Source organism: Brienomyrus brachyistius, chromosome 5, assembly GCF_023856365.1.
Source record: "Brienomyrus brachyistius isolate T26 chromosome 5, BBRACH_0.4, whole genome shotgun sequence".
In the NCBI taxonomy this organism is placed as follows: Eukaryota; Metazoa; Chordata; class Actinopteri; order Osteoglossiformes; family Mormyridae; genus Brienomyrus; species Brienomyrus brachyistius.
In genome coordinates this window covers 31,669,084-31,694,126 of record NC_064537.1, presented here as the reverse complement: position 1 = coordinate 31,694,126, position 25,043 = coordinate 31,669,084, and the positions used below count along the sequence as shown (strand labels likewise).

At 42.4% G+C, this 25,043-nt stretch overlaps 3 protein-coding genes across 14 annotated transcripts in view; all 3 read left to right on the top strand.

Annotated features, from left to right (window-relative positions):
• Positions 1-2,527, top strand: part of LOC125742192 (ubiquitin carboxyl-terminal hydrolase 37-like) — an 18,022-nt gene extending 15,495 nt beyond the window's left edge. Inside the window, exon 17 of one of the 2 annotated variants that reach the window (XM_049013957.1) lies at positions 2,500-2,527. The gene's annotated coding sequence lies outside the window, so the exon portion shown is untranslated. Of the gene's footprint in view, positions 1-1,811; positions 1,866-2,499 lie in introns of those variants that run through there. The other variant, XM_049013960.1, reaches the window with a different exon arrangement.
• Positions 1-14,849, top strand: part of LOC125742194 (ubiquitin carboxyl-terminal hydrolase 37-like) — an 18,261-nt gene extending 3,412 nt beyond the window's left edge. Inside the window, exons 9-18 of one of the 4 annotated variants that reach the window (XM_049013961.1) lie at positions 134-233; positions 415-494; positions 694-894; positions 1,067-1,191; positions 1,486-1,556; positions 1,687-1,786; positions 2,029-2,168; positions 2,367-2,420; positions 2,494-2,525; positions 2,603-2,704. In XM_049013961.1, the coding sequence (XP_048869918.1) occupies positions 134-233; positions 415-494; positions 694-894; positions 1,067-1,191; positions 1,486-1,556; positions 1,687-1,786; positions 2,029-2,168; positions 2,367-2,378 (829 nt within the window). In that variant the 3' untranslated portion in view covers positions 2,379-2,420; positions 2,494-2,525; positions 2,603-2,704. Of the gene's footprint in view, positions 1-133; positions 234-414; positions 495-693; positions 895-1,066; positions 1,192-1,485; positions 1,557-1,686; positions 1,825-2,028; positions 2,169-2,366; positions 2,424-2,493; positions 2,526-2,602; positions 2,705-14,236; positions 14,291-14,792 lie in introns of those variants that run through there. The other 3 variants (XM_049013963.1, XM_049013962.1, XM_049013964.1) reach the window with 3 other exon arrangements.
• On the top strand, positions 9,004-25,043 carry LOC125742190 (ubiquitin carboxyl-terminal hydrolase 37-like). 8 transcript variants are annotated; one of them, XM_049013947.1, is made up of 17 exons: positions 9,004-9,127; positions 20,649-20,779; positions 20,877-20,979; positions 21,075-21,187; positions 21,301-21,384; positions 21,497-21,628; positions 21,762-21,870; positions 22,075-22,220; positions 22,406-22,505; positions 22,687-22,766; positions 22,966-23,166; positions 23,339-23,463; positions 23,758-23,828; positions 23,957-24,056; positions 24,312-24,451; positions 24,778-24,816; positions 24,916-25,043. In XM_049013947.1, exons 1-17 carry the CDS (start codon positions 9,065-9,067, stop codon positions 25,003-25,005), a joined length of 1,827 nt encoding a protein of 608 aa, XP_048869904.1. In that variant the 5' UTR covers positions 9,004-9,064; the 3' UTR covers positions 25,006-25,043. The 8 variants fall into 8 exon arrangements, with proteins under 8 accessions (XP_048869904.1, XP_048869907.1, XP_048869906.1 ...); XM_049013950.1 differs by lacking the exons at positions 9,004-9,127; positions 20,649-20,779; positions 20,877-20,979 and adding exons at positions 9,770-10,414; positions 10,803-10,933; positions 11,031-11,133; XM_049013949.1 differs by lacking the exons at positions 9,004-9,127; positions 20,649-20,779 and adding exons at positions 9,773-10,414; positions 10,803-10,933.

Here is a 25,043-nt window from a genome sequence, read left to right as displayed (position 1 = left end):
ATGCTGCCACAAAGACATAAAGCAATAAAACACCTGCGTTAGGGATCTAGTTGTTATTGAAGGTCCAGTTGTTAGTGATTTACAAAAGTCTCAGTTTCTTTGTATCTCTTTCCTCCTTCTTGGTTTCTGGCAGCTGTGGAGGACAGTCAACCAGGACGGAGGACTTCAACAATCTGTCCTTGGACGTCATCCCCCTCGTCCCGGTGCAAGACCTCCTGGAGAACTATTTCAAGGTGTCTGTGGTTCTGCATGCACAGCATCACACAAGACTAGCTGTTTTCCACAGAAACACACACTTGTACAACCACTGACGGCTCTTTTCTAGCTGGTACAGACACGTAGCAGTGTTGCGTTGTAATGGTCCTGTTACAGTAAAAGGCCAACCTTGCTGAGTACTGTTGTGTACTGATACAGGACACTGAGGTGGAGCTGACTTGTGCCACCTGCAGTGGGAGCGAGGCTGTCCTGTCATGGACATTCCTCACACTGCCTCGGTGAGTTGATTATTTTCCCAATGAATATGAACAACACACATATACAAACATATTGCTCAGCAATGTGTAGAGTGTGACTAATGGATGTTTTTGGATCGACATGTATTGTATGTAGTTAATTTGCTTACAATCAATGAGATGTGTGTGTTCGGTACTGTTCCTCTCCCCTTTGTCATTGACTCTCCCTCTGCATCTGCAGTGTCCTGGTCCTGCACTTGAAGAGGTTCAGCTATACCCCACAGTATCAGCTGAAGAAAGTGCAGGACCCAGTTCTCCTCTGTAGGGAGATCACCCTGCTCCCCCACTTCAGGGAGATCTCCCAGGTCACAGAGAGGCCCCAGTCAGCAGGCCCTGAGGAGCCTCATCTGAAGGATGCCGAAACCACACAAGAGGCACACGCGTAAGTTATCTGCATAGAGATGTACAGTAAATGCCAAAATTAGAGCAGACTCATAATTATACACATTCTGAATTCTTTAAATTACTGGGAAGTGCTGTAAATATGCAAACCATCCTTATAAACACACATGCACGCGTATGGACAATAGTCTGATTGTATGGATCCTGCGCAGGTCAGTGGAAGATCTTCCAAGGGATGTCCCTAGGATGCCAGGCAGCGGCGATGCAGGACTTGTGGAGGAGGAGAGCCATACTTCGTGCCGCAATTTACCTACAGTGGACTCACCGCCCCCTGCAGGTACGTAGATACCAAAACCTGCCTGGGCTCAAGCACGTAATGGGCTACAGTTTCTCAAAGGAATACTGTCAGAGCAGTCTGTGTGCACTGGTTCACACCTTCACAGGACAGTGCCGTTATACATCATTATAATACACTGTGCTATGCAGCAAAGTATGTAGAGAGATATATTAGAGTTAAACAATCTCACGGTGGTAGCGGCGGTGAAGCCAGTAAGAGTAGATGAACGCCCCACAGCACCTGCTGTCATCTCATTTGTGTTTTTGTCCCGTGATTCCTGTGACGCTTAAACAGATGAACCTGAGACAGGCACAGAGCAGCATACGCCTGCACTCCTGAGAGTAGGGACAGTTGGAGGAAGTCAAGTGAGTGAGAGGGAAAGAGAGAGCGACATTAGTGTTGCTAAGGCTTAGTAAGAGAAGAGAGTAAGAGAGATTAGAGATGCGCTAAGGTACCTTAGAGGTAGATAAAGTTCAGGGTGAGTTTCCCCTTCAGGGAGAGCCAGCGGTCTCCGAGACGCCGAGAGCACAGCCAGCCAGACACCGATATCAGCTCGCTGGTGTTCTCAGCCACCTGGGCTCCAGCGCCACCTCTGGTAGGATACATATATGCGCAGACAGGGACCTCAGACAGGTTCTGTCCCACGACGAGACGTCACTCGCGAGTACTATGACATTCCGCCCTGCTCTTACTTATGTTATACTCAGGCAGGGAGAATTCTTATGCTTGAGTAGCTGCTCAAATGTGATTCAAGCGAAGATGCTAAATAGTCATGTGACCTAGAAGAGATATTTTAGAACGTATATTCAGAGGATGTCCTTCCTGCGTTCCTTGTAGGTCACTATATCAGCGACAACTTCAGTCGTTCAGAGAAGGGCTGGCTGTCCTTCAGTGACCTGACGGTGAAAAGGCTGGATGAGGGACATGTCCTGAGGAAGAGGCAGAGCAGCGCATACATGCTGTTTTACACCCAGCAGGTAGAGAATCACTGAAATTACACTCTGCTGTATTACATTCAGCAGCTAAATTCAGACACAATGGATACATTCCCCCCCCCAGAACACAGCTACAACCTCATTGTAGCATGTCATACTGCCAGAAATATAAAACTAATAAAATGGTATGAATTGTACTACGTGATGCACATGTAATGTCAAAAATGTGATACTTTGTAGGAACCTACATAGTCCACTGATGACTCCGTATTGAGGACTATTTCTTAAAAGCAGGTAAGTTAAACTGCGTCTTTTGGTGTTGAGTAAAAATAGGAGAGAAATGGTACCGATGAGTGTGAAATTACAGGTACAGAAGGACACCGAGGAGACACCGAGGAGACACCGAGGAGACACCGAAGAGACACCGAGGAGACACCGAAGAGACACCGAGGAGACACCGAGGAGACACCGAGGAGGCTCCGAGACACACATGTGCTGCGGATGAAGCTGGACCGGATGTCAGCATCGACTGGGAGTTAACATAGGGCATAAATAAAGGAACTTACATTAGATAGATAGATAGATTTATGTATTGATTGATTTATGTATTGATTGTGTGGTAGAAAAATGTAGAATATAACACTTAGAATAAAAGTCGGACCTCTCAGTTTGATGAGGTAAAGGAAAATCTCTTTTATTCCAGCATTCCAGCAAGGCACTCTCATCACACTCTGGCACTTGGTACCAAGTCACCTGGAGCTCTCAGAGCAACCAGTTGATAAACCATAACTCCTAATTCCCAATAAGGACTTCTAAGTCCTGATTGGTCACGAAACACCAACAAACCGAGCTCAAACGTATAACAAACACAATTCTCCTGCTCTATTGGTTTACCTTGGTGGCAAGGTAAAATCCACCCATCTAGCTCAGTTTACCAGAACATGTCTCGACTGCTAGGCTCCTACTTGAGATATGAATATAGATATTGATTACATGACATTGAATCACTGTAAATACTTGGTTGTCCTTTGATTAATGATTAACGTATTGACATTGTCATTGAATCACTGCAAATACATGGTTAACATATGATTAATATGATTAACATAATTACTTATACATTTGCACTACCGCATAGCTTGCTACATATTGTCTGCCACAACTTTTTTATAAAGCTATAACTCGCTGTGCACCAGTTGGGGCAGCTTCAAATCTCTTCCTGCAAGTGGTTTCTCCCCCCCCGTTGTTCCGCTGTCTGCCTCTCCAAGGCCCGAGCTTTCCTCAGGGTCTGCGGAACTTACTGCAGGCAGCTATCTCGAAGCGAGGTCACACAGTATTCAAAACAATCTCTTCTTGCCTAAGGCCTAAAGACACACACAGTCCCAATATGCCAACCTCCCTGGCCTACCGATGTCCAATTTTAATTCCACAATTGATTTATGTATTGATTGATTTATGTATAGATTTATGGATACATTAATATGTAATAACAAAGGCATAGAGATTATGTAGAAAGGTAAATACATAGATACTGTATGTAAATTGATAGATAGAAATAATGGGATAGTGATCAGGTAGAAATATAGGCTTAGCAATTAGGTAGATAAATAAGTACATAGATTTGTACGTTGATAGACAAAGGTATAGAGATTAGATTGATGTTTAGATTGATAGATAAAAATATAGGGATAGTGATTAGATATATACATTGACAGAGGTAATGACATGGATTAGATAGACAAAAATTAATGAATGTTATTAGACTGCCATAAATACATAGATTGATAAATAGAAATAAAGGGATAGTGATTAGATAGATATGTAGGTTGATAGAAATAAAGGCATAGAGATTAGACTGATAGAAATAATGACAGATTAGATGGATTAAAATAAAGGTGAATGTGATTAGACAAATAAAGGCATAAAGATTAGATAGACATAAATAAAATTGATAAATAGAAATAAAGGGATAGTCAGGTGGAAATAAAGGGATAATTATTAGGTAGATATATACGTAGATTGATAGATATGTAGGTTGATGGAAATAAAGGCATGGAGATTAGACAAAAATAAGGGAATGTGATTGGATTGCCATAACTACATAGATTGATAAATAGAAATAAAAGGATAATAATTAGGTAGAAATAAAGACAGATTAGGTAGATTGGTGAAAGATAAATACATGCATAGATTGATAAAAATAAAGGGATAGTGATTAAGTAGATTGATTGAAATAAAGTGATGTTGATTAGGTAAAAATAAATAAAGGATTAGAGATTAAAGAAGTCTGTGTTTTCTTATTAAAGCTGTTTATTCACAATTCAGATAACGTGAAACTAACATTTCATTACTTGAGTAAGTATATAAATGGATTGTGGATGTGCAGTGTTTAGTCACTGATAACAGCTATGAACAAATGACCAGGTTAGTGGCCAATAATGTACTCTCAAATAGTGCATAATCATTATTGGTAAAATCGCATGACATACTTTGTTTACAGCAGCCTCATGAAAGCCTCAATTTTCATGGTCCTCCTTGATAATTTGTTCTTGCAGCTTCTGGTTTTATCTCAGACCTTTATGTGTTACCAAATGTAATATCTGTCAGTGTATGTTACTCGCTGTAAAGGTTGCGGTCACCATTAGTTAGAGGAACACTCTAATTAAGCCAAAGCTATTGTTGATATTATAATTAAGCACACAGCCACGCAATCTCCTGCAAGTGCAACACGTATTAGCAGAATGGGTGGTTGTACAGAACCACTTAGCACTGTCATAGGAAAATATCTTTACAAATTTTTCTTTTGTTGTCAGAATTTTCTTCCAATAAATTTATGTTAAGGAAAGGTCCAGTCCTCGTGTGTCCCACGCCCCCTCATCATCCACGTGTGCTTCCCCAATTGTGCCTAGCTGTTCCCTGTTATTTCGCCCTGTCTTACGTATATCAGACCACGTCTTCCTGTGTTGGTTGTCCGTCATTGATGTTAGTCGATGTATCGTCGTGATGTTTGCCCTGTCTACCCCGATCTTAACCCGAATAAACCCCGGCTATTCCGTATTCCGCCTGCCTACCTCGGCCTTCGCCGCTTCTCTGAGCGGTTTTTAAAAGTTATGATTTAATACTGCTTGCGATAATCTAATAAACTAATCAAGTTACATTTCCCATACAATGAATGACTTAATTAAATCCTGCGTTCACCGTCGTCATGTCGCCATTACCGTCTACGCTAGTATGAAACAATTCTATGTAATACCAATTACAGTATTGTTGCAGAGTAGATTTGTTTGATAGTTTTAAATGGTTACACGTGATCGATTGCTTCATGTCATTAAGTTAATTTTTGTTCAGGTTTACAGGTCAATGTGGAAGTGCAAGCTGTGTTTGATGGTGGTATCGAAGAGATACGAGTCGCTAAAACACTATAGACTGAAACACGGGCATCTTGGCCATAGTAGGTATACCTGCATGTATAAGGACTGGCCCTGCACTTTTAAATTATGGAAGACTTTCTTAAATCATATTTACAGAGGACATTCCTCTCAAGCGGATTCTACAGCAGTACAGTTGGCAAAATTTTCTTGTCAGACATGCACAAGTAATGATTTATCATCTGAGCGAGTACTTTTTACACGTCGGTGGTCATTTAAGAAACTTTGAAACCATTACTTGTATGTTTAAAGTTTGAAACCAATATTTATGCAACATTCAATTCCCATAAAAACAGGAAACAAACCTCACACTATCAGGTTTTAAAGAGGGTGTTGTGGATGTTACAGGTCCTCAGCAGTCAGAGGTCAATATTGATAAGTGAGGTAAAGTCGCCCTTTTTAAATGAGGTAGATAAAGTGAGTGAAACATGCCACAAGTGATACTGATCTTTCAAATGAAACTGAGCAAAGAATAGCATCTCTTTTGTGCAAATTAGAAAATGTGTGTCGTTTCTTCTTCAGCAGTTGATGAGATACTCTGAGATTCATTTCATCTTAAGTTCAGTGTCAACTCCACTGACCTGTGATAGTGTGTCTATGATTTTCCAGCATCAGTCTTGATATTGATTACTCTGTCATTAAGGAAATTGCTTCTGCAGTTAGCACTGACCACCGAGTTTGCGAAGCTCTTCGAAAAGGGGAACCTGTTTCTACAGCTTATAAATGGTGGCGCTGTTACAAAAAGCATTTGAAGGTTGTTGAACCAGTAGAATTTGTTTTAAATGTGGAACTAAATCATACTTTTCAGTATGTCCCTTTATTGCCATTTCTGCAGCAGTTGATTAGTGGAGAAGTGTTAGACAACATCATAGCTTACCAGAAGAAGAAACATTCAGAATGTGGAGAGGAGTCATACACATCTATACAGGACGGCAGCTTCTTCAAAGAGAATGCTTTTCTTAATGGAGAGAAGTGGAAAATTTCTTTGTCTTTATATATTGACAAGCTTGAAATTTGTAACCAGCTGGGTACATCAAAAAAAAAGGACAAACTCTGTGGAGTGTACTGGATTTTAAGTAACTTACCACCAGGTTCACATTGTCATCAGGTTCAGCCTTGTCATCTATATATTTAGCTATTTTATGCAAAAGTTCTAACATTAAGTCATATGGCCTTTTGTTTTGGAGCAACAGGGTATTTATGTCAAGGAGGTGGGAGAATTTATTAAACGCACTGTCCAGTGTGTCATAGCTGATAACTTGGGGGCACATGGATTGGCTGGGTTTCTTGAAAGTTTGCAAGTTTGAAAGTCTTTCTTGAAAGACAGAATACTTCTGTCGCTTTTGTACAGCTGAGAGGTCAGAAATTCTGAAATTCACTTTCTGGAGTATTTGAAATGCGAGGTTCAGCAATGCACGACATGCATGTCAGACATGCTAGTGATACAGCCACACATTGCTTTGGGGTGAAGATAGCTTGCGTTTTAACTGAAAGTCTTTCCCATTTTCACTGCACGAGATGGTATCCACCTGATATCACTCATGATTTGTTTGAGGGAGTTGTACCATTTGAACAGGCAGTGTGTTTAAATGTCTTGGTTAATAACTAGTATTTTTCTTTTAAACGCCTTAACACTGTTATTGAAACATTTCCATACAAGTTGATAGACAAAACAAACAAGCCACATCCAATGCCTCGCACTTATGCCTCTAAGAGGACAATCGGAGGCAATGCACATGAAAATCGGTGTTTGATAAGATTACTTCCTTTGATGATAAGAGAACTTGTTCCTGCAGCAGAACCAGTTTGGCAAGTGCATTAGATTTTAGAGCATAAGTTTCTTTAAGTCTTCCCTTGTGCGATTCCTGCCTAAGCATCACTACTTAGAGCATTATGCTCAGATGATTACATTTTTTGGAGCCTTAGTTGCACTCTGGACTTTAAGATTTGAGTCTAAACATGTTTTTTTTAAGCAAGTAGTGAAACACACTAGCTGTTTCAAGAACATTGCATTATCTCTTGCTGTCAAACATCAGCAAACGATTGCATATTACATGCACACTTCATCCTCCAAGAAAACTGATGTACAAGTCACAGCTGTGTCTTCAGTGCATGTGCAGATTCTACATCCAGAAGTTCAGACAAGTCTAAAGCAGCACCACCCGAATATTAATGAGGTTTTTGTTGCAAAAAAAGTGATATACAAAGGCATTAATTATGGTGTTGGAATGATAGTTGTACATGGATGTTTTTGTAGTCCCCCGTTTTTCTTATGCGGCAGAATTGTAGCCTGAGAGAGCAGATACCGAGTATAAAGTGAGTGGGATCCTCCATAATCCAACTCGGAAACTAAGGCCGGATATTTTGGAGGGCATGGCTGAAGAAATAATTAAGTACACTACGTATGCCAGTAAGGAACAATTTGAAAAGGCAGCTGAAGTTTAAATACATGGTATATGCATTATTTACAGTAGGAGTATTTGAATTATGTGCAAAGTTTTAAAAGAAATCCATTTATTGAATACTTTGCATATGTATGGTATGTTTAAATTTTGTAAGATGTATAAAGACAGATTCCATATTTTTAAATTAGTCATTTTTAAATTAAGATTTATATTAATGAATTGATTAAACTAGTTCTTGAGTAATTTCAGTTGTGTGAATTTTAATATAGAAGTTGTTTTAATTTGATGGGAATTTGTCATACAATTGAAATGTAGAAATATAAAAAAATCGAGACAATTATTTTTTTCAGTGTGGTTGTATGGACGGCATGTGTATCTACTACGAAATAAGTACCCACTAAGTGGAATTTCAAAATGTGCGATATATCGAGATAATTATGTTGGATACACTTAATGAATGCCACACCTTTTATGCTATATTATACTAATAGCACCCCCTACTGACACTGAGTGGGGCCTCACTTTGCTCTCAAAACAAGGCTCTGTCCTTCGTGGCCTGCATTCCACAAGATGTAGGAATCATTCCTTTTAGCTTCTGCTCCATGCTGACAGGACTCCATCACACAAATTCTGCAGATTTGTCAGCTGCACATCCATGCTGTGATTCTCCCATTCGTACTTTGTACATTCTGAGATGCTTTTCTGCTCACCACAGTTGTACAGAGTACTTATTTGAGTTACCACAGCCTTTCTGTCAGCTTGCACCAGTCTGGCCATTCTCATCGGACCTTTGATGTGAACATTAACAGAAGCTCCTAACCATGTATCTACATGATGACAAGAACAAATGCGTAAGTATTTGATATGCGTTTGCGCTAATTTCTTCTCATAGCATGGCGAATGCACATCAGATACCTGCGCATTTGTTCTTGTATAGCAATGGATTGCGGCGCGTGGAGGTGAACGCCGCCTGGCAGACAGGCGCATCCCTGGTTATGATACGAATCTCTGTAGCGACCAATCAGAGAGCGCGATTCGGCGGCGGTTCCTTTTAACTGCGTGTGACTTGTAATTTAGTTACTCTTGAAACCATTTCTCGATCTGTATGAGCGCTCATCGAATTCTAAGTATGTCTTGTGGATATCTTTGCTGGTGGCCCAGAAAAAAGGTATGTCTTTTTTACAAGTTTAATTTAATAACCTTTAATTTTTACTAGTAACGGTGGGATAAATCTTGGCTAATTTCCAAAGGCGTACATCAATGTTTAAAGCACAACAGCTTTATAATGTAATAGAACCAGAATAAATCAGCATCGGCAAATTAGCCTACGTGTATATATTATGGATTGATTGCATTTTTATTAGTAACACGGATGGATTCATTCCAGATCCAGTGGTAAGTGAATTTTTATTCTGGTTCCATTACCTGACTTAGCTTTGGGGGACGCCAATTCCTACGGTCAGTCTTTTAGTATATCGCTCATAAGCCTACATGTTTCCTGCTTTATGAAACTGGGTTTTATAATAAATTTTATTTTAAAATCAGTGACATTCCTATATATGTTTGCCCTGCCGTGGGTTGTAGCCCCATCCTGGGTCCTTCTGGGTTGCCAGCTTTGGTCAGATGGCTGGATGCGTGAGAGTCGGCAACCATGCTTCGCAGATAGCATCATGTTATTGTTTCAGCGTTGAATTATAGTTAGATGCGTTGAATTATGATCCGTGTTAAATTACTGAATTGGTTTTTGGTCAGATTTTAAATATTGAAAAATCGATGGTGGGTAAACCTTGATTTAATGTTGATATAAAGTGAAAGATTGAAGATCAACGTTGTTTCAATCTTTTTGTCTGACATGGAATCAGTGTCATTTCAACAAATGTGTGCTATCTGGGTTGCGCCCCTAGGGATGGGCTCCTGATCCCCGCGACCGTGCAATAGGGCAAGCAGTTATAGAGAATGGATGGGTGGGTGAACCTTTACGTAGCAAATACGTTGTTTTAACTCTTGCTGAGAGAAAAATATTAAATGATATATCGGGGGAGGGCTGTCGGTCAGGTTTGGGTGATATTACGGTAATACCGTATTACCGCGACTTGTTCCTTCCAAGATAAGGTTTGATCTCATGCAACTGTTTACTGATCTTTAGTTGGTATTTGTTGTCGTATTTGTTCTGCCTAGACGTGTAAACCAGCTCGAAATGTGTTTCATGGGTAAATGCCTGCGCATTTGTTCTTGTATAGCAATGGATTGCGGCGCGTGGAGGTGAATGCCGACTGGCAGTTAGGCGCATCCCTGGTTATGATACGAATCTCTGTAGCGACCAATCAGAGAGCGCGATTCCGCGACGGTTCCTCTTAACTGCGTGTCCTTCTGAAACCATTTCTCGATCTGTATGAGCGCACATCGAGTACTAAGTATGTCTTGCTTATTTTTTTGCTGGTGGCCCAGAAAAAAGGTATGTCTTTTTTACGGGTTTAATTTCATAACCGTTACCTTTTACTGGTAGCGGTGGGATAAATCTGGGCTAATTTCCAAAGGCGCACATTCACGTTTAAAAAACAATGGCATCTCCATCTTTGGAATTGCGGACATAGGGGCTAAGTGTAGTCCGAGAAAATGACCAAAATGACCTTAATCTTCAGCCTTAAGTTATATAATAAATTCTCTGTTATTCAAGCTTGCAGTTCATTATTAGCACATTCTGCCTTTTTTTGGGCCTGAGTAGCACAGCTTTGCTAAGCCAAGCCTAAAGACGGTGACAATTGGGACAGCATATACTCTTTATCACAGTCTCTGTATACAGTGACTCATTTCCGTACACTGATTAATCTTCTGTAAAACAGCAACACGACATCGGTGCTGCTGAAGGGGCAGAAGTCAACAGGGTTACGACAACTAGACCCCAGAAGAGAAGGCTGAAGTTCCAGCGCAAGTTTCCATGGTTGAAGCTTGCCAAGTCGAGAGCAAAGGAGAGGTACAGTAGTTCCCCAGTTTTTCCTTAGAGCTCTAACTTTATCAGTCACTCTTTCATACCTGAACTCTGCTCACGATGGCAGTTCTGTCTGTTTTAGCTCCGACGAGGACACACGGTCGTCAGGTGACTGCAAGGACTCTGGGTCAAGCAACGCATTCGCAAGCACCCAGAGCCGCAACCTCACGATCGTCGACTCGGAGGTACACGGATCAGAGATATTTCCAGTGTGATTTTAGAATGCAGCAGTATCCTCGTTTCCCAGTCTAAAACCGAACGTGTTCTTGTTTCCTCCAAGTCATTGACATCGGACGCCTCCTCTACTGGGAGTAGTGTAGAGGAGCACCCGTCCCCTCCGGAGGTGACACGGGACATCCCCCCCAATGAGGGACCTGGAATGTGGCCGAGAAGGTAAGCAGTATATGTATGATCACAGTGGCAAATCTGTAATTAACTCTGTTTCGATGTTTGATGTCCTTCTGTCATTTCATTCCCTTTTTCTCCTGCACCGTCTCCTGTCTAAGGTTCCCCATATGGCCGGCCCCATTCTTCATGGGGGATAGGGGTGATGCGGCGGAGGGACAGAAGCCGCGGCTGGTCTGCCTTGGGTGAGTGTTAAGCTCCTGTGAACCTTCCGGAGCAGGATTCCCCAGCTGTTCCAACCAGCCCCAAAATCCTGGGTGGGCGGGGTTTTGAGGCACATGTTTCTCTGTCTTCCAGGCTACCAAACCTTGGGCAGACCTGCTACATGAACGCCACCCTGCAGTGTCTGTTCCACCTGCCGTCCTTCTGCGAGGACATCAGTCGGCAGGAGGAATACTGGCGGCTGGTCCCGTCTGCTGACCTGTTGAGGCACGTAGTAGGAGTATCCACCTTGTACAAACTCACAAAGATGTCTGTACTTGTGTTAATGACATAATCAACAAATCACAATTATCTGACTGACCGTGGAGATACCAACTGCCATTCTCATCCTAATTTCCAGATGTTTCACCGATCTGGCTTCCACCCATGGATCAAGTGGAAAGCAGAAGACTCTGCTGAAACATCTGCTCCCCAAGGTGTCATGCCATTTCGATGAAGACGAGCAGAATGTAAGTGAATTCTTAGACATTTGAATACAGAATCACTAAGCTATTCTGAAGTTAAGATTTCCTTTGGGATAGGGTGGTTGCTAAGGAGTTTGTGATGTGAAAGAAAGATATTGCGTCACGCAATATAGTGGGAAATATTAAGCAACACCAGTTTTTTTACAAACAGTGTCAGATTGCAAGTATCTTTTATCTGCTGTCATCTAGGACGCCCATGAGTTTTTCAGCTGCCTGATGTCCAGGATCAGCGAGCTGGGAAACTTGATCCAGGCCCGGTTGAGGACGACCACGTACACCTGTCCGGTTGGAGGAAACATGGGCTTTCAGATGCTGTGCCAGAGGACTTGTGCCAGGTACACCCTGCAGGTTTTATTGGTTTAAATACCTGCTGAATGACTTGCATAATGCTGCCACAAAGACATAAAGCAATAAAACACCTGCGTTAGGGATCTAGTTGTTATTGAAGGTCCAGTTGTTAGTGATTTACAAAAGTCTCAGTTTCTTTGTATCTCTTTCCTCCTTCTTGGTTTCTGGCAGCTGTGGAGGACAGTCAACCAGGACGGAGGACTTCAACAATCTGTCCTTGGACGTCATCCCCCTCGTCCCGGTGCAAGACCTCCTGGAGAACTATTTCAAGGTGTCTGTGGTTCTGCATGCACAGCATCACACAAGACTAGCTGTTTTCCACAGAAACACACACTTGTACAACCACTGACGGCTCTTTTCTAGCTGGTACAGACACGTAGCAGTGTTGCGTTGTAATGGTCCTGTTACAGTAAAAGGCCAACCTTGCTGAGTACTGTTGTGTACTGATACAGGACACTGAGGTGGAGCTGACTTGTGCCACCTGCAGTGGGAGCGAGGCTGTCCTGTCATGGACATTCCTCACACTGCCTCGGTGAGTTGATTATTTTCCCAATGAATATGAACAACACACATATACAAACATATTGCTCAGCAATGTGTAGAGTGTGACTAATGGATGTTTTTGGATCGACATGTATTGTATGTAGTTAATTTGCTTACAATCAATGAGATGTGTGTGTTCGGTACTGTTCCTCTCCCCTTTGTCATTGACTCTCCCTCTGCATCTGCAGTGTCCTGGTCCTGCACTTGAAGAGGTTCAGCTATACCCCACAGTATCAGCTGAAGAAAGTGCAGGACCCAGTTCTCCTCTGTAGGGAGATCACCCTGCTCCCCCACTTCAGGGAGATCTCCCAGGTCACAGAGAGGCCCCAGTCAGCAGGCCCTGAGGAGCCTCATCTGAAGGATGCCGAAACCACACAAGAGGCACACGCGTAAGTTATCTGCATAGAGATGTACAGTAAATGCCAAAATTAGAGCAGACTCATAATTATACACATTCTGAATTCTTTAAATTACTGGGAAGTGCTGTAAATATGCAAACCATCCTTATAAACACACATGCACGCGTATGGACAATAGTCTGATTGTATGGATCCTGCGCAGGTCAGTGGAAGATCTTCCAAGGGATGTCCCTAGGATGCCAGGCAGCGGCGATGCAGGACTTGTGGAGGAGGAGAGCCATACTTCGTGCCGCAATTTACCTACAGTGGACTCACCGCCCCCTGCAGGTACGTAGATACCAAAACCTGCCTGGGCTCAAGCACGTAATGGGCTACAGTTTCTCAAAGGAATACTGTCAGAGCAGTCTGTGTGCACTGGTTCACACCTTCACAGGACAGTGCCGTTATACATCATTATAATACACTGTGCTATGCAGCAAAGTATGTAGAGAGATATATTAGAGTTAAACAATCTCACGGTGGTAGCGGCGGTGAAGCCAGTAAGAGTAGATGAACGCCCCACAGCACCTGCTGTCATCTCATTTGTGTTTTTGTCCCGTGATTCCTGTGACGCTTAAACAGATGAACCTGAGACAGGCACAGAGCAGCATACGCCTGCACTCCTGAGAGTAGGGACAGTTGGAGGAAGTCAAGTGAGTGAGAGGGAAAGAGAGAGCGACATTAGTGTTGCTAAGGCTTAGTAAGAGAAGAGAGTAAGAGAGATTAGAGATGCGCTAAGGTACCTTAGAGGTAGATAAAGTTCAGGGTGAGTTTCCCCTTCAGGGAGAGCCAGCGGTCTCCGAGACGCCGAGAGCACAGCCAGCCAGACACCGATATCAGCTCGCTGGTGTTCTCAGCCACCTGGGCTCCAGCGCCACCTCTGGTAGGATACATATATGCGCAGACAGGGACCTCAGACAGGTTCTGTCCCACGACGAGACGTCACTCGCGAGTACTATGACATTCCGCCCTGCTCTTACTTATGTTATACTCAGGCAAGGAGAATTCTTATGCTTGAGTAGCTGCTCAAATGTGATTCAAGCGAAGATGCTAAATAGTCATGTGACCTAGAAGAGATTTCTTAGAACGTATATTCAGAGGATGTCCTTCCTGCGTTCCTTGTAGGTCACTATATCAGCGACAACTTCAGTCGTTCAGAGAAGGGCTGGCTGTCCTTCAGTGACCTGACGGTGAAAAGGCTGGATGAGGGACATGTCCTGAGGAAGAGGCAGAGCAGCGCATACATGCTGTTTTACACCCAGCAGGTAGAGAATCACTGAAATTACACTCTGCTGTATTACATTCAGCAGCTAAATTCAGACACAATGGATACATTCCCCCCCCCAGAACACAGCTCCCCACCTCATTGTAGCATGTCATACTGCCAGAAATATAAAACTAATAAAATGGTATGAATTGTACTACGTGATGCACATGTAATGTCAAAAATGTGATACTTTGTAGGAACCTACATAGTCCACTGATGACTCCGTATTGAGGACTATTTCTTAAAAGCAGGTAAGTTAAACTGCGTCTTTTGGTGTTGAGTAAAAATAGGAGAGAAATGGTACCGATGAGTGTGAAATTACAGGTACAGAAGGACACCGAGGAGACACCGAGGAGACACCGAGGAGACACCGAAGAGACACCGAGGAGACACCGAAGAGACACCGAGGAGACACCGAGGAGACACCGAGGAGACACCGAGGAGACACCGAGGAGACACCGAGACACACATGTGCTGCGGATGAAGCTGGACCGGATGTCAGCATCGACTGGGAGTTAACATAGGGCATAAATAAAGGAACTTACATTAGATAGATAGATAGATAGATTTATGTATTGATTGATTTATGTATTGATTGTGTGGTAGAAAAATGTAGAATATAACACTTAGAATAAAAGTTGGACCTCTCAGTTTGATGAGGTAAAGGAAAATCTCTTTTATTCCAGCATTCCAGCAAGGCACTCTCATCACACTCTGGCACTTGGTACCAAGTCACCTGGAGCTCTCAGAGCAACCAGTTGATAAACCATAACTCCTAATTCCCAATAAGGACTTCTAAGTCCTGATTGGTCACGAAACACCAACAAACCGAGCTCAAACGTATAACAAACACAATTCTCTTGCTCTATTGGTTTACCTTGGTGGCAAGGTAAAATCCACCCATCTAGCTCAGTTTACCAGAACATGTCTCGACTGCTAGGCTCCTACTTGAGATATGAATATAGATATTGATTACATGACATTGAATCACTGTAAATACTTGGTTGTCCTTTGATTAATGATTAACGTATTGACATTGTCATTGAATCACTGCAAATACATGGTTAACATATGATTAATATGATTAACATAATTACTTATACATTTGCACTACCGCATAGCTTGCTACATATTGTCTGCCACAACTTTTTTATAAAGCTATAACTCGCTGTGCACCAGTTGGGGCAGCTTCAAATCTCTTCCTGCAAGTGGTTTCTCCCCCCCCTTTGTTCCGCTGTCTGCCTCTCCAAGGCCCGAGCTTTCCTCAGGGTCTGCGGAACTTACTGCAGGCAGCTATTTCGAAGCGAGGTCACACAGTATTCAAAACAATCTCTTCTTGCCTAAGGCCTAAAGACACACACAGTCCCAATATGCCAACCTCCCTGGCCTACCGATGTCCAATTTTAATTCCACAATTGATTTATGTATTGATTGATTTATGTATAGATTTATGGATACATTAATATGTAATAACAAAGGCATAGAGATTATGTAGAAAGGTAAATACATAGATACTGTATGTAAATTGATAGATAGAAATAATGGGATAGTGATCAGGTAGAAATATAGGCTTAGCAATTAGGTAGATAAATAAGTACATAGATTTGTACGTTGATAGACAAAGGTATAGAGATTAGATTGATGTTTAGATTGATAGATAAAAATATAGGGATAGTGATTAGATATATACATTGACAGAGGTAATGACATGGATTAGATAGACAAAAATTAATGAATGTTATTAGACTGCCATAAATACATAGATTGATAAATAGAAATAAAGGGATAGTGATTAGATAGATATGTAGGTTGATAGAAATAAAGGCATAGAGATTAGACTGATAGAAATAATGACAGATTAGATGGATTAAAATAAAGGTGAATGTGATTAGACAAATAAAGGCATAAAGATTAGATAGACATAAATAAAATTGATAAATAGAAATAAAGGGATAGTCAGGTGGAAATAAAGGGATAATTATTAGGTAGATATATACGTAGATTGATAGATATGTAGGTTGATGGAAATAAAGGCATGGAGATTAGACAAAAATAAGGGAATGTGATTGGATTGCCATAACTACATAGATTGATAAATAGAAATAAAAGGATAATAATTAGGTAGAAATAAAGACAGATTAGGTAGATTGGTGAAAGATAAATACATGCATAGATTGATAAAAATAAAGGGATAGTGATTAAGTAGATTGATTGAAATAAAGTGATGTTGATTAGGTAAAAATAAATAAAGGATTAGAGATTAAAGAAGTCTGTGTTTTCTTATTAAAGCTGTTTATTCACAATTCAGATAACGTGAAACTAACATTTCATTACTTGAGTAAGTATATAAATGGATTGTGGATGTGCAGTGTTTAGTCACTGATAACAGCTATGAACAAATGACCAGGTTAGTGGCCAATAATGTACTCTCAAATAGTGCATAATCATTATTGGTAAAATCGCATGACATACTTTGTTTACAGCAGCCTCATGAAAGCCTCAATTTTCATGGTCCTCCTTGATAATTTGTTCTTGCAGCTTCTGGTTTTATCTCAGACCTTTATGTGTTACCAAATGTAATATCTGTCAGTGTATGTTACTCGCTGTAAAGGTTGCGGTCACCATTAGTTAGAGGAACACTCTAATTAAGCCAAAGCTATTGTTGATATTATAATTAAGCACACAGCCACGCAATCTCCTGCAAGTGCAACACGTATTAGCAGAATGGGTGGTTGTACAGAACCACTTAGCACTGTCATAGGAAAATATCTTTACAAATTTTTCTTTTGTTGTCAGAATTTTCTTCCAATAAATTTATGTTAAGGAAAGGTCCAGTCCTCGTGTGTCCCACGCCCCCTCATCATCCACGTGTGCTTCCCCAATTGTGCCTAGCTGTTCCCTGTTATTTCGCCCTGTCTTACGTATATCAGACCACGTCTTCCTGTGTTGGTTGTCCGTCATTGATGTTAGTCGATGTATCGTCGTGATGTTTGCCCTGTCTACCCCGATCTTAACCCGAATAAACCCCGGCTATTCCGTATTCCGCCTGCCTACCTCGGCCTTCGCCGCTTCTCTGAGCGGTTTTTAAAAGTTATGATTTAATACTGCTTGCGATAATCTAATAAACTAATCAAGTTACATTTCCCATACAATGAATGACTTAATTAAATCCTGCGTTCACCGTCGTCATGTCGCCATTACCGTCTACGCTAGTATGAAACAATTCTATGTAATACCAATTACAGTATTGTTGCAGAGTAGATTTGTTTGATAGTTTTAAATGGTTACACGTGATCGATTGCTTCATGTCATTAAGTTAATTTTTGTTCAGGTTTACAGGTCAATGTGGAAGTGCAAGCTGTGTTTGATGGTGGTATCGAAGAGATACGAGTCGCTAAAACACTATAGACTGAAACACGGGCATCTTGGCCATAGTAGGTATACCTGCATGTATAAGGACTGGCCCTGCACTTTTAAATTATGGAAGACTTTCTTAAATCATATTTACAGAGGACATTCCTCTCAAGCGGATTCTACAGCAGTACAGTTGGCAAAATTTTCTTGTCAGACATGCACAAGTAATAATTTATCATCTGAGCGAGTACTTTTTACACGTCGGTGGTCATTTAAGAAACTTTGAAACCATTACTTGTATGTTTAAAGTTTGAAACCAATATTTATGCAACATTCAATTCCCATAAAAACAGGAAACAAACCTCACACTATCAGGTTTTAAAGAGGGTGTTGTGGATGTTACAGGTCCTCAGCAGTCAGAGGTCAATATTGATAAGTGAGGTAAAGTCGCCCTTTTTAAATGAGGTAGATAAAGTGAGTGAAACATGGCACAAGTGATACTGATCTTTCAAATGAAACTGAGCAAAGAATAGCATCTCTTTTGTGCAAATTAGAAAATGTGTGTCGTTTCTTCTTCAGCAGTTGATGAGATACTCTGAGATTCATTTCATCTTAAGTTCAGTGTCAACTCCACTGACCTGTGATAGTGTGTCTATGATTTTCCAGCATCAGTCTTGATATTGATTACTCTGTCATTAAGGAAATTGCTTCTGCAGTTAGCACTGACCACCGAGTTTGCGAAGCTCTTCGAAAAGGGGAACCTGTTTCTACAGCTTATAAACGGTGGCGCTGTTACAAAAAGCATTTGAAGGTTGTTGAACCAGTAGAATTTGTTTTAAATGTGGAACTAAATCATACTTTTCAGTATGTCCCTTTATTGCCATTTCTGCAGCAGTTGATTAGTGGAGAAGTGTTAGACAACATCATAGCTTACCAGAAGAAGAAACATTCAGAATGTGGAGAGGAGTCATACACATCTATACAGGACGGCAGCTTCTTCAAAGAGAATGCTTTTCTTAATGGAGAGAAGTGGAAAATTTCTTTGTCTTTATATATTGACAAGCTTGAAATTTGTAACCAGCTGGGTACATCAAAAAAAAAGGACAAACTCTGTGGAGTGTACTGGATTTTAAGTAACTTACCACCAGGTTCACATTGTCATCAGGTTCAGCCTTGTCATCTATATATTTAGCTATTTTATGCAAAAGTTCTAACATTAAGTCATATGGCCTTTTGTTTTGGAGCAACAGGGTATTTATGTCAAGGAGGTGGGAGAATTTATTAAACGCACTGTCCAGTGTGTCATAGCTGATAACTTGGGGGCACATGGATTGGCTGGGTTTCTTGAAAGTTTGCAAGTTTGAAAGTCTTTCTTGAAAGACAGAATACTTCTGTCGCTTTTGTACAGCTGAGAGGTCAGAAATTCTGAAATTCACTTTCTGGAGTATTTGAAATGCGAGGTTCAGCAATGCACGACATGCATGTCAGACATGCTAGTGATACAGCCACACATTGCTTTGGGGTGAAGATAGCTTGCGTTTTAACTGAAAGTCTTTCCCATTTTCACTGCACGAGATGGTATCCACCTGATATCGCTCATGATTTGTTTGAGGGAGTTGTACCATTTGAACAGGCAGTGTGTTTAAATGTCTTGGTTAATAACTAGTATTTTTCTTTTAAACGCCTTAACACTGTTATTGAAACATTTCCATACAAGTTGATAGACAAAACAAACAAGCCACATCCAATGCCTCGCACTTATGCCTCTAAGAGGACAATCGGAGGCAATGCACATGAAAATCGGTGTTTGATAAGATTACTTCCTTTGATGATAAGAGAACTTGTTCCTGCAGCAGAACCAGTTTGGCAAGTGCATTAGATTTTAGAGCATAAGTTTCTTTAAGTCTTCCCTTGTGCGATTCCTGCCTAAGCATCACTACTTAGAGCATTATGCTCAGATGATTACATTTTTTGGAGCCTTAGTTGCACTCTGGACTTTAAGATTTGAGTCTAAACATGTTTTTTTTAAGCAAGTAGTGAAACACACTAGCTGTTTCAAGAACATTGCATTATCTCTTGCTGTCAAACATCAGCAAACGATTGCATATTACATGCACACTTCATCCTCCAAGAAAACTGATGTACAAGTCACAGCTGTGTCTTCAGTGCATGTGCAGATTCTACATCCAGAAGTTCAGACAAGTCTAAAGCAGCACCACCCGAATATTAATGAGGTTTTTGTTGCAAAAAAAGTGATATACAAAGGCATTAATTATGGTGTTGGAATGATAGTTGTACATGGATGTTTTTGTAGTCCCCCGTTTTTCTTATGCGGCAGAATTGTAGCCTGAGAGAGCAGATACCGAGGATAAAGTGACCAATCAGAGAGCGCGATTCCGCAGCGGTTCCTCTTAACTGCGTGTCCTTCTGAAACCATTTCTCGATCTGTATGAGCGCACATCGAGTACTAAGTATGTCTTGCTTATTTTTTTGCTGGTGGCCCAGAAAAAAGGTATGTCTTTTTTACGGGTTTAATTTCATAACCGTTACCTTTTACTGGTAGCGGTGGGATAAATCTGGGCTAATTTCCAAAGGCGCACATTCACGTTTAAAAAACAATGGCATCTCCATCTTTGGAATTGCGGACATATGGGCTAAGTGACTCATTTCCGTACACTGATTAATCTTCTGTAAAACAGCAACACGACATCGGTGCTGCTGAAGAGGCAGAAGTCAACAGGGTTACGACAACTAGACCCCAGAAGAGAAGACTGAAGTTCCGGCGCAAGTTTCCATGGCTGAAGCTTGCCAAGTCGAGAGCAAAGGAGAGGTACAGTAGTTCCCCAGTTTTTCCTTAGAGCTCTAACTTTATCAGTCACTCTTTCATACCTGAACTCTGCTCACAATGGCAGTTCTGTCTGTTTTAGCTCCGACGAGGACACACGGTCGTCAGGTGACTGCAAGGACTCTGGGTCAAGCAACGCATTCGCAAGCACCCAGAGCCGCAACCTCACGATCGTCGACTCGGAGGTACACGGATCAGAGATATTTCCAGTGTGATTTTAGAGTACAGCAGTATCCTCGTTTCCCAGTCTAAAACCGAACGTGTTCTTGTTTCCTCCAAGTCATTGACATCGGACGCCTCCTCTACTGGGAGTAGTGTAGAGGAGCACCCGTCCCCTCCGGAGGTGACACGGGACATCCCCCCCAATGAGGGACCTGGAATGTGGCCGAGAAGGTAAGCAGTATATGTATGATCACAGTGGCAAATCTGTAATTAACTCTGTTTCGATGTTTGATGTCCTTCTGTCATTTCATTCCCTTTCTCTCCTGCACCGTCTCCTGTCTAAGGTTCCCCATATGGCCGGCCCCGTTCTTCATGGGGGATAGGGGTGATGCGGCGGAGGGACAGAAGCCGCGGCTGGTCTGCCTTGGGTGAGTGTTAAGCTCCTGTGAACCTTCCGGAGCAGGATTCCCCAGCTGTTCCAACCAGCCCCAAAATCCTGGGTGGGCGGGGTTTTGAGGCACATGTTTCTCTGTCTTCCAGGCTACCAAACCTTGGGCAGACCTGCTATATGAACGCCACCCTGCAGTGTCTGTTCCACCTGCCGTCCTTCTGCGAGGACATCAGTCGGCAGGAGGAATACTGGCGGCTGGTCCCGTCTGCTGACCTGTTGAGGCACGTAGTAGGAGTATCCACCTTGTACAAACTCACAAAGATGTCTGTACTTGTGTTAATGACATAATCAACAAATCACAATTATCTGACTGACCGTGGAGATACCAACTGCCATTCTCATCCTAATTTCCAGATGTTTCACCGATCTGGCTTCCACCCATGGATCAAGTGGAAAGCAGAAGACTCTGCTGAAACATCTGCTCCCCAAGGTGTCATGCCATTTCGATGAAGACGAGCAGAATGTAAGTGAATTCTTAGACATTTGAATACAGAATCACTAAGCTATTCTGAAGTTAAGATTTCCTTTGGGATAGGGTGGTTGCTAAGGAGTTTGTGATGTGAAAGAAAGATATTGCGTCACGCAATATAGTGGGAAATATTAAGCAACACCAGTTTTTTTACAAACAGTGTCAGATTGCAAGTATCTTTTATCTGCTGTCATCTAGGACGCCCATGAGTTTTTCAGCTGCCTGATGTCCAGGATCAGCGAGCTGGGAAACTTGATCCAGGCCCGGATGAGGACGACCACGTACACCTGTCCGGTGGGAGGAAACATGGGATTTCAGATGCTGTGCCAGAGGACTTGTGCCAGGTACACCCTGCAGGTTTTATTGGTTTAAATACCTGCTGAATGACTTGCATAATGCTGCCACAAAGACATAAAGCAATAAAACACCTGCGTTAGGGATCCAGTTGTTATTGAAGGTCCAGTTGTTAAAAGATTTACAAAAGCCTCAGTTTCTTTGTATCTCTTTCCTCCTTCTTGGTTTCTGGCAGCTGTGGAGGACAGTCAACCAGGACGGAGGACTTCAACCATCTGTCCTTGGACGTCATCCCCCTCATCCCGGTGAAAGACCTCTTGGAGAACTATTTCAAGGTGTCTGTGGTTCTGCATGCACAGCATCACACAAGACTAGCTGTTTTCCACAGAAACACACACTTGTACAACCACTGACGGCTCTTTTCTAGCTGGTACAGACACGTAGCAGTGTTGCGTTGTAATGGTCCTGTTACAGTAAAAGGCCAACCTTGCTGAGTACTGTTGTGTACTGATACAGGACACAGAGGTGGAGCTGACTTGTGCCACCTGCAGTGGGAGCGAGGCTGTCCTGTCATGGACATTCCTCACACTGCCTCGGTGAGTTGATTATTTTCCCAATGAATATGAACAACACACATATACAAACATATTGCTCAGCAATGTGTAGAGTGTGACTAATGGATGTTTTTGGATTGACATGTATTTTATGTAGTTAATTTGCTTACAATCAATGAGATGTGTGTGTTCGGTACTGTTCCTCTCCCCTTTGTCATTGACTCTCCCTCTGCATCTGCAGTGTCCTGGTCCTGCACTTGAAGAGGTTCAGCTATACCCCACAGTATCAGCTGAAGAAAGTGCAGGACCCAGTTCTCCTCTGTAGGGAGATCACCCTGCTCCCCCACTTCAGGGAGATCTCCCCGGTCACAGAGAGGCCCCAGTCAGCAGGCCCTGAGGAGCCTCATCTGAAGGATGCCGAAACCACACAAGAGGCACATGCGTAAGTTATCTGCATAGAGATGTACAGTAAATGCCAAAATTAGAGCAGACTCATAATCATACACATTCTGAATTCTTTAAATTACTGGGAAGTGCTGTAAATATGCAAACCATCCTTATAAACACACATGCACGCGTATGGACAATAGTCTGATTGTATGGATCCTGTGCAGGTCAGTGGAAGATCTTCCAGGGGATGTCCCTAGGATGCCAGGCAGCGGCGATGCAGGACTTGTGGAGGAGGAGAGCCATACTTCGTGCCGCAATTTACCTACAGTGGACTCACCGCCCCCTGCAGGTACGTAGATACCAAAACCTGCATGGGCTCAAGCACGTAATGGGCTACAGTTTCTCAAAGGAATACTGTCAGAGCAGTCTGTGTGCACTGGTTCACACCTTCACAGGACAGTGCCGTTATACATCATTATAATACACTGTGCTATGCAGCAAAGTATGTAGAGAGATTTATTAGAGTTAAACAATCTCACGGTGGTAGCGGCGGTGAAGCCAGTAAGAGTAGATGAACGCCCCACAGCACCTGCTGTCATCTCATTTGTGTTTTTGTCCCGTGATTCCTGTGACGCTTAAACAGATGAACCTGAGACAGGCACAGAGCAGCATACGCCTGCACTCCTGAGAGTAGGGACAGTTGGAGGAAGTCAAGTGAGTGAGAGGGAAAGAGATCGACATTAGTGTTGCTAAGGCTTAGTAAGAGAAGAGAGTAAGAGAGATTAGAGATGCGCTAAGGTACCTTAGAGGTAGATAAAGTTCAGGGTGAGTTTCCCCTTCAGGGAGAGCCAGCGGTCTCCGAGACGCCGAGAGCACAGCCAGCCAGACACCGATATCAGCTTGCTGGTGTTCTCAGCCACCTGGGCTCCAGCGCCACCTCTGGTAGGATACATATATGCGCAGACAGGGACCTCAGACAGGGACCTCAGACAGGTTCTGTCCCACGACGAGACGTCACTCGCGAGTACTATGACATTCCGCCCTGCTCTTACTTATGTTATACTCAGGCAGGGAGAATTCTTACGCTTGAGTAGCTGCTCAAATGTGATTCAAGCGAAGATGCTAAATAGTCATGTGACTTAGAAGAGATTTTTTAGAACGTATATTCAGAGGATGTCCTTCCTGCGTTCCTTGTAGGTCACTATATCAGCGACAACTTCAGTCGTTCAGAGAAGGGCTGGCTGTCCTTCAGTGACCTGACGGTGAAAAGGCTGGATGAGGGACATGTCCTGAGGAAGAGGCAGAGCAGCGCATACATGCTGTTTTACACCCAGCAGGTAGAGAATCACTGAAATTACACTCTGCTGTATTACATTCAGCAGCTAAATTCAGACACAATGGATACATTCCCCCCCCCAGAACACAGCTACCCACCTCATTGTAGCATGTCATACTGCCAGAAATATAAAACTAATAAAATGGTATGAATTGTACTACGTGATGCACATGTAATGTCAAAAATGTGATACTTTGTAGGAACCTACATAGTCCACTGATGACTCCGTATTGAGGACTATTTCTTAAAAGCAGGTAAGTTAAACTGCGTCTTTTGGTGTTGAGTAAAAATAGGAGAGAAATGGTACCGATGAGTGTGAAATTACAGGTACAGAAGGACACCGAGGAGACACCGAAGAGACACCGAGGAGACACCGAAGAGACACCGAGGAGACACCGAAGAGACACCGAGGAGACACCGAGGAGACACCGAGGAGACACCGAAGAGACACCGAGGAGACACCGAAGAGACACCGAGGAGACACCGAGGAGGCTCCGAGACACACATGTGCTGCGGATGAAGCTGGACCGGATGTCAGCATCGACTGGGAGTTAACATAGGGCATAAATAAAGGAACTTACATTAGATAGATA